Below are 9748 nucleotides of genomic sequence, written 5' to 3' on the forward strand. Positions count from 1 at the left end.
ATATATATACATATTTTTACGGATAAACCTGAGTGGTCTGTTGACTGACCTTAGTATTTCTTCAAATAATTGTTATGGGCAGGTTACAATATAAAAATGTTTGTCATAATCATGTCTTGTGATTATTTGACAGGTGTTTCACTTTTAAACTGCAAGTGTATTTATTTAAGTTATGTTAGTTATGGTTTAGTTATGATGTAAATACAATAAAAATTAAACCAAGATTTAGAATAATTATCATTTTGATCCATACATTGGTAATGTCTGACTGGGCCTCGTGTCACTTTATGTTCAACAAATTGGGCCCCAAGGTCAAAAGGTTAAGAACCCCTGTCTTAGACAACATATGCAGAGTGTCTCCAAAATGCTGGGACACAATGAAGTGAAAAATAAGAAAAATTAGAAGCCTCATTTGGACATGTACTTACTGTGTTGCTTACCACTTGAACAAATATATTACATATGAGTTACTTATATATAACATGTGCCTAACATATGCATGACATAAACAAGCTTATTACAGTTGTTTGTAATTTTGCAGAGTGCATTAATAGTGTAACTTACCAAACCATACCATACCAACTTTATTTATAAAGCACTTAAACAACCACAGGACCAAAATGCTGTACAGTCACAGTCAATAAAACACACAACAGTCACAATAAATAATAAAAGCCAAATCAAAAAATTAAAACTATACAATAAAATAAACACATAAAACCAATTAAAACAAATCAAAATAATCTCAAAACAAACTAAAAGTCAACATCTCAGATGCAGAACTTCTGCACAACTTGTTGTCAGTGATGTACAACATCAGTTTATAAAAAAATAAAGCAAACACTCTGATTTAAGTTAGTTTTAATTTTAGAATAACTTACCAGCACATTAGTTTCAGACAGACGTCCACATATGAGTAACTAAACAATAACTTATGTAACATATTTAAACTGCATAAATTACAGCATACCTATAATTTTTGCCTCACTATTAGCATCAGCATAAGATGAAATTTTTGAGCATGTGTTATGGCAATATTTATTTAACAAAGACAGAAATACGTGGTCCAAGAATGACGGTACTCCGTGAGATGATCAACTGAGTTTTATTGCAACAACAGGAACCACAGAGAACAACCTGGCCTGTCTCTGTGCCTCTGCTTCTCTCTGTCACTGTCTCTCCCTCGAGAGGCCTCATATACTATATATTAACAAACACCATTATGTCATCTTAGCAAGATTTGATACAAGGTCAAGGGAAAACACAAATATAAACACAAGTGATATCTAAGAATGATTGTTGTTAGCAAATCTTGTTCTGACTTTAATCATTCTATCTGCAGATGAACAGCATGTCATGAAGACCTAGGTCATTAAAGGATGTCATGAATTACTGGCTTAAACCTAAAAGTATTAGTTCCACCACAACTCCCCTCCTCTTGATTAGTCACTAATCAATTAAATGATCAATAAAACAAAAAAAAAACTGTTTAATGTATTAAAAAATGTATGTCAACATAAACCCAAGAATATGTACTTTTCTGAAATCCCAACCCCAGTAATCCAATTTTTATTCCTCCCACAGTAATTACRAACCCCAAAACATAGTTATCACACAAAAGTCTTTGGATCATCTTGAACACAAACAGGCTTGTCTGTTTTCATTTATGGAAGGGTCAGAGGTGGTGGTGGGGCTCTGCAAATCTTTTTGTAGAGGCTGGTATGAGGGGCTTGAAGAGGAGAGTTACGTGGATTTGGGTGTGATGTTTGTTGGATCTTAATCTCCGCAGGTTCTCCCATGTTTTTAGTAAAATCCAGGAGGGGGCATTCCAATTGCTGTCCTGCTGGGGTCTCAGAGTCCAAGAGATCCTCTGTTTGTGAGGCTGGTGAAAACAGTTGTTCTTCCGGTTCTGCAGCTTGAAGTAACTCCTCTCTCTCTGGTTCTGATTCTGAAGCAGTCTTCTTATCAGTAACTGGCACACTGTGTTCCACTGATATCTCAGTTTTCTCCAGCTGTCCTTCAGACGTCAGCTGTTGTGGTTTGTCCTGTTGTTTGTTTCCAGCCGGAACTTTGTTCAGGAAATACTTCATGTTTGAAGCCAGAAGCTGTGCTCCAGTTTGATTCAGAGTCATTCCATCAGACTTGAAAATATGTTTTCTCTCCCAGAAGAGATCAAAGTTATCCACAAAATTCACAGAGTGGTCAACACAGGACTTTTCCAAAAAACCATTAAGAGCCAACAGTCTGCTGAACCTCTCAGCTCCTCCTTTGGCTGCAGGAACGGGCCCACTGAGGAACACATCCATGTTGAGATTTTTAACTGCATTCAGCAGCAGAATAAAATCCTTCTTCAGGATTTCTGACTGTCGGTTCATAACTTCATCACTTCCTGTATGAATGATGAGTGTCTTCAGAGATGGATACTCAGCTGTTATTTGCAGAATCTTCTCTGTGAGGTCAGACACTTTATCAGCAAAACTCAGAACTTTGACTTTTTTCTTGTTCCAGAAGCCTCTGATCTCATTCACCATTTTATCTGTGATGATCAGCATTTCTTGATTCTTGAAAGTCTCTTTTTTGACTTGCATTGGCTTTGGGCTGGATCTAGATCTGGTCCCAGATCCCTCTCTGAGCTCAGCAGATGAACTTTGTTCAGACTCACCAGCTTCTTCCAGTGGTGTGAATCTGTTTTGAAGAAACACTGCTTTATTTCTCTAACTGTTATCAGTTGTTTTGATTACAGCCTGTTGCTTCCTTCTCCTTGCTGGTGGAGAAAAATCATTTCTCTGTATCTCTGGCCATTCGTTGTCATCTAAGAGCTGAATCCTTCCTGAGAGATTTTTTTGTCTGGCGCAAAGAGAGTTCCATACAGTTTTACTCTCAGAATCAGCTTCCATCTCCTTGTCCTGTGGATCTCTCCTCTCAGCCTTCTCACCCATTTTGACACATGTTGAGTTCTCCAAAGCATTCATCTCTTCCAGACGATGAATCTTGAGCTCCAACACCGTCACCTTTTGGAGAAGCTGGCAGAAATCCTCTTTGGAAAAGTAAGGAGGCATCTTGAAGCTTTTCTGTACTCACTCTCAGCAGATGATGTTTCAAAAATCTTCTCAGGTTCTTCAACAGCCAAAAATAAAAATRCAAMGTTRTTTTRTTATTCAAGATCATCCATCACAATCATCACCAGCGTATCTCTGTTGTTAAAACAATTTACCATAAAAAGATTCTTTTCATCCAGCTGGAGAAACGGTCCTGAACAGTCCAGTCCTTGCTCACTCACATCAGTCCACCTGCAATGTGGCCTTGGTCCGTCGATCTCCTAGTGGTCTGCCTGTGACAACGCCAACTGTTATGGCAATATTTATTTAACAAAGACAGAAATACGTGGTCCAAGAATGAAGGTACTCTGTGGAATGATCAGCTGAGTTTTATTGCAACAACAGACAGTGAAAAACCTGCCCTGTCCCTGTATAAAATAATCATCTGGCCATTATAGATTAGGTAAAATATTCTTAAATTACATTTAAGTTACACAACTTACATCAGCCTGTTTACAAATGTCGTCATGAGTTGGCTATAATGTTATAATATAGTGTGGCAGGGTCTTAAGCAGTGTTGTATAAAATACCACAAAGTGATACTTGAGTAAAAGTACAAGTAACTTAACATAAAATTACCTTGGTAAAACTTAAAGTCTCTAAGAATATTACTTGAGTAAAAGTTTTAAAGTATCTGACATTTTTTGTACTTGAGTGTCAAAAGTAAATTTCTAACATAAAATGTACTTAAGAAATAGAAGTAAAAGTATTGATTAAAAATGAGTGGTTTAGGATGCACTAATGTAGCTGTTTCAGGTATATACCGTATATATTTATATGTATATACCACATACATGTTCAGGCTACATAAGTCTGATCTGCTGCTGGAGTGTGACATGATTTGTGTTGTGCAGCTGTGATGGACTGTGTACAAACTTATACGGTGTCAAAACGTTATATCTACTGAATATGTCTCATTCAACCACAATTAGATTCACTCTATCCAGGAGGCACAGTTTGTATTTACAGTATTTCTTTTAATAACAAACCGAATGAAAACAAGCAAAAATGAACTAAATGTAACAACTTTCTATTTCTTGTCTTTTTTAAAATGTAAGGAGTAGAAAGTACAGATAATTGCATGAAAATGTCCTTACATACAGTCGAAGTAGGCTGAAAAATATTTACTCAAGTAAAGTACAGATAACCAAAATTTGTACTGAAGTACAGTAACAAAGTATTTGTACTTAGTTATTTACAACTCTGCTCTCAAGCAATAAAACAAAAAATGTTAAAGATTTTTTTTACACATTTCTACCCTTAGTTTTCCACACAAATAATTGTGGCGTTACTGTATGGATGCAGCTTCACTGGTAACATTGGAGGGATTTGGAGCTTTGACACTTGCACAAACATGACAGATTGTTTGTTGAAGCATGACCAGCACAGCAACAGCCCCATGAAGTAAACACCATGAATTGGGTCATTTCTTAGATCCAGTGGCTCTCCTTAAACCTGAAGGATTCGAAAACTGAATTTTTTTTTGCAGCAGAAAAACAGAAAACACAGCAAGTCTCAAAATAGATGAAATTCATAAACTATGATATTATGTAAAGACCTGAACAAAAGTGACATCTGTTTTTTACTGTATTAAAAAATATCTACTAGCTTGCAACTGTGAACTGTTCATTGTAGTTGATTCATTAACTTTTTTTTCTGCCAACCCTGCAGGTGAATATGTGGTGATGACGGTTCACTTCCACTTAAAACGTAAACTAGGTTACTTCATGATTCAGACATATATCCCCTGCATCATGACAGTAATCCTCTCTCAAGTGTCCTTCTGGATAAATAAAGAATCGGTCCCGGCACGGACAGTCTTTGGTACGTAGACATGACACACTCCCACTTCTTACACTTTTTTCATTCCCATTTCTACAAATGATTTCTAGCAAAATCAGGCCTATAAGCAAATAGAAATAGAAAGATTTTCTTCTGTGTACCTCTAGGAATGATCTACATAATCTTGTTCCATTTGACATATTTAATGCAATCACAAATTTGTGCATTAATGTGCTTACAAGCCATTGCTGTGGCCAAAAATTGCAAATTGAGCTGAACTGACTGAAATGACGAGTAAGGGTCTCTGCAAGTAGGGGTCTCTACAGAACGTGTTTTTCTGTGGGCGGAGACGGCCCAAATCGTCAATGGCCGAGGTCTTGATGTGGGCGGAGATGGCCTGATATGTGATTGGTCGGATTGACGGTGGGGTTTGAGGCTGGAGGCAGCGGGGAGCAATGGCGAGGAGTAGCTTGGTCGAGTCGGGCAGGAAGTAAAATTTTTTACGATTAATTTTAGTCATAACTTGAGAAAGGAAAATGCTAGATGCACGAAATTTGAACGTCATACATGTGAAAGGATGTGTAACAACAGGGCTCGGTCAAAACATCCCTAACCAGCCTGTGAAAAAATATTGATTTGTGTCAAAATATTGACAGCTGTCAGTCTTTAAACTCTGTAATAAATTATCAAGTACTTATTATTTATTGAAGACTTTAAATGTTAAAGTAAAGAAAGTATGCTGTTATCCTTTCTTAAAGAGGACCTATTATGCAAAATTCACTTTTTAAAGTTTTTTTTTACTCAACTTTGGGTATGTACTTCTTAAAAAAACAGTCCTAGGACCAAAAAATGCACCCAGGGGCGTATTTACTGTAAGTAAATGTATTTTTAATGTATATTAACGACAAGTATTATACTTCCGTCATTTTGTGATGTCACAAGCCGTACGACAACCCACTGGAACCTGCGATCAGCCCCTCACCCAGCAACCCCTGGGTGAAACTCCACCTCCTCAGTATAAAAAGCCGTCACAGTTGTTGTTGTGCAATGTGTACTCATTTCAGAACAGGCCTTCTGATAGGGCAATGGGTAGAGTGTTGGACCAGAGAGTAGGAGACCAGGGTTTGAGACTGGCATGGACACAATTTAATTATTTATTTTCGTTCGTTATGAACACGTTTTGTTCGAGTTTCTGAGGTATTTTGACCGCTGCTGCTCCCTGCTCTGGTAACAGAGCGCAGAGTGAGGGCAGAGCAGAGGGAGAGAAAAAAAAAGAAGCTGCGACCACGACTCTGCCTCTGGGTCTCACTCAGGGTCTCATATGGTTGTACAATGGAGCTTCTGCTATTATTAGCCATGCTAACGTAAACGTTGGCTTTGGAGGGCAGAGTTAATGTCAACAGATTTTTGGAGGGTGTTACCAACAGAGCTCATTAACATAAACAGCTCTTCTGAATGGAAGTCAGAGCAGGCAGAAGAAGAAAATGGGAAATCACTGTACCTTCTTAATGCAAATGACGATGCAAGGACCTAAGAAAACCTTTTTATCGTAAAAACAAAAATGTAGTGTATGAATTATCTATCTAGTCACACATTTCTGTGGGTCATAGCATGTGCAATGTCCCCCAACACCCCAAGTAAGGCCTGACTGAAGGCAGCAGTCTGTTGTATCTCCTCCCTCTATAATGGTGCGTTCACACCAAATGCGATTTCAGCATCAGGAGCATCAGGTTTAAATGCAAAGTCTATGGTGGACGCGCTTCAAGCAACGTCGGGAAGTGCTGCGGCGCCTCAAGCGCGATTAGAGCAGCGCGATTTGAACGATCTGAGCGTTCGACGCGCTGAGGTGCAAATCGCTGATGTTAGAAAATCTGAACTTTTGCAGCTCGACGCGCCGCGTCAACCAATCAGAGAGACTCCACTGTGTGACGTAGCGACATATTTCCCGACGGGACAGTTTACTAAATGATGTCCACTAACCTGAAACAGATGGAGAGGAGCTCTTTAGCTGAAATCGAGTGCCTGCAGTCGGTGTCCTGACAGGAGATATCCGCACCAATGCGTGGCAGAGGCTAATCAGACTGGACTCGGGACAAAAATAGTCCTGAAAGCGAGCTGTGAGCCTCTCCCTCAGCTCCTGGGTGATGAAACTCAGAATGTCTCTGAATTATCTGGTGAATTAATTATGAATTAATTATCTGATGAACGTGACATGCTCTTGCTCTCTGTAAATAAAGCAAAGCCACTTCCTCGTCCGACATTAAACAGAGCCCGACAGAGGAGGGAGGGGCGGGGAGGCTGTTGCCGTGCAGCGCTTCAAGAGCTGACCTGCGTCTGACCTCAAAGTGCACAAGCGATCAACTTCAGCGTTGGCTGCGATTTTGAAGCTGAAATCGCGTTCGGTGTGAACACAGCATAAGGCCGTCTCCTGCTTTCTTGCCTCCTGTCCTTCATTTAGAGGAAGCTGTACGTGTTGGTCCTGCTTTTCACAGTTCAGCTAATATTCTGCCTGCATTCCTGCGACCAATGATTGTTCCTTTATTTGCAACCCGCTTTCTCTTGCCTAGACAGACCAAAAAAAAAGGAAAAAAAGAAATGGCCTGTGGTTAGCAAAAACCCAGTCTAGACTACTGTAGGAAAAAAATGCTTAAAACAAAGAAACACGTTGCAACTGAAGCAAGGGCTTTGTTGTTAGTGTAAGGGAGTGACATAAATACACCAATACACTGTAAAAAAAGAAATGTTGGATTTACTTAACCATGTTATGTTACCTGGTTCCACTTAACTGAGTTGAGTAAATTCAATGCAATATACCAGTTTTTTAGCCAAAGAACATGAGTATGTTGCTTTGACTTTACTCATCTCAGTTAAGTGGAACCAGGTCACATAACATGGTTAAGTAAATCCAACATTTCATTTTTAGAGTGTAGATGGTGGTGTTTGTGTATTTTCTCATAGACTTGAATATAGATCACTAGACAGATCCCCGCCCATACCATCCACTGGTAGCGTCTGTGACAGCGTGGAGGAGCAGAAAAGGGGACCAAACAGGTGTGGTGTTATGCCCTTTTCACCTCAACTCATCTCACCTCTGGTTGATCTTTGACTGCCTGAGGTCAAAGCACTCCTCTCCCAGACTGAACTGTTTCAGCTCTTGCTGAGAGCTATTAAAAAAATAAAACTTTCCTTGCCTCTCCTCTCCTCTGGGAAAGATCATGTTCTCAAGGGCTGCTATTTTGCTGATATGATCAAATAAAACAAAGCTTCTGTTGTTGTTTTTCTCCTTCAAACATGTATAATTCCAATGCTTAAGGCTTTGTTCACCTGAAACTCCTCAGATTGAAGAAGTCTCATGGAGGAGAGACGAAATGTTTCGTTAAAGAACAACCTGTCCAGAGGACCTACTTATTTTCTTTTTGGCAATATAGCACAATTTGTGAAGTTTTAAGAATTTTCTGTGTACCTTGTTGACTGACATTTTAACGTTGAACATTTTCTCACAAAAAAAGACAAAGATTGGTGTGTTTACATTTCTTAACAGTTTGAACTAATCTTACCTTTTGTAATGAGCTCATCTGCCCGATAAATTTGCATCTTTCTTGGTCTCTCATTTTAAGGCATCACCACTGTCCTGACCATGACGACACTCAGCATCAGTGCTCGCCACTCTCTCCCCAAGGTCTCGTATGCAACGGCGATGGACTGGTTCATCGCCGTCTGCTTCACCTTTGTCTTCTCTGCCCTCATTGAGTTTGCTGCTGTCAACTACTTCACCAATGCACAGACTGAGCGAGCCAAAATGAAGCCAACCAAATGTCCCCCTGTGCCCCAAACTACGCCTGTCAAGATGAAAGACGCAAAAGAAGTGCTGCAGGTGATGCTTTTTTAAACACTGAAAGTTCCTCTATTGTCTGATGACACTATTTCAAGGGCTCACAGAATTTAAACTTTTGCCTGGACACTTGAATGACTCAAAGTGAGCATGCTTTAGATTTGTCAGCTTTGTCTTTACATGGAAACAACTGCATAAAAGAAACTAGCAAGTTTGTGAATAGACTGATGACTACTAATGCAGCTACAGCCTGAAATTCCAACATACATAATATCCTCTTAAACCCACTGACATGAATGACCCCTCTTCTGAGATGACCTCTTTAAACTAAAGTTATGTTCCGCAACTGAACAAACTTAACTATTTTCTTTAAAAGTTATTTTGAATATTACTTTTGACTCCATCACATTGAAACAAGGATTAAGTCCAAAAGTGGAAAGTGGAGAAATAGGCAGATATAGGTTTTTGATTTAAACGTGTGCAAAAACAACATTTTGTCAAAATATAATGAATTAATGTCTTATCAATGTATCATTTGAATGAACTGTCTTAAATATAAGCCTAAAAAAATTTTTGAAGCATTTTTTGAGCAGTAGGAACAAAAAAACTGATTTTGAGGAAAAACGTCTTAAATTTTTTAATTTGTCCCTGTGAGCTAGCAAAGTTTTTGTTTTTTTCCAACTAGGAACTCTTAATATACAAACATTATTTGAGGTTTCTTCTTTATATTGATATCAAAATTTACTCAATAAATTCACATAAAATTAGAATTCAGACTAAACAATAATGTATTATTGTATGTATTGTAACCAACAAGACAAATTAAATCATATCTCTGGATAACCTTATTATATCAGAATGATGTAGGTATCAAAATGTTGCTTTTAAAGCCAGGAATCTGAAAATGTCATTAGGTCATTTTGACCAAATTTGACTTAATCCTTATTTAGATATGATGGGTCACCAATAAGGTTTATTGGGCCTCATGCAAGAACCGTTCGTACGCACAGATTTGTTCTTAAGTTGTGCGTACGAG

General features: G+C 38.5%; 1 protein-coding gene across 1 annotated transcript in view; it reads left to right on the plus strand.

Moving 5' to 3' along the window:
• The window catches only part of gabra4 (gamma-aminobutyric acid type A receptor subunit alpha4), a 42089-nt gene that overhangs the window by 21030 nt on the left and 11311 nt on the right, over window positions 1-9748 (plus strand). The window contains exons 6-7 of the mRNA XM_014010326.1: window positions 4770-4922; window positions 8498-8754. Coding sequence (XP_013865780.1) covers window positions 4770-4922; window positions 8498-8754 — 410 coding nt within the window. The remainder of the gene's footprint in view (window positions 1-4769; window positions 4923-8497; window positions 8755-9748) is intronic.

Source organism: Austrofundulus limnaeus, unplaced genomic scaffold (assembly GCF_001266775.1).
Source record: "Austrofundulus limnaeus strain Quisiro unplaced genomic scaffold, Austrofundulus_limnaeus-1.0 Scaffold68, whole genome shotgun sequence".
In the NCBI taxonomy this organism is placed as follows: domain Eukaryota; kingdom Metazoa; phylum Chordata; class Actinopteri; order Cyprinodontiformes; family Rivulidae; genus Austrofundulus; species Austrofundulus limnaeus.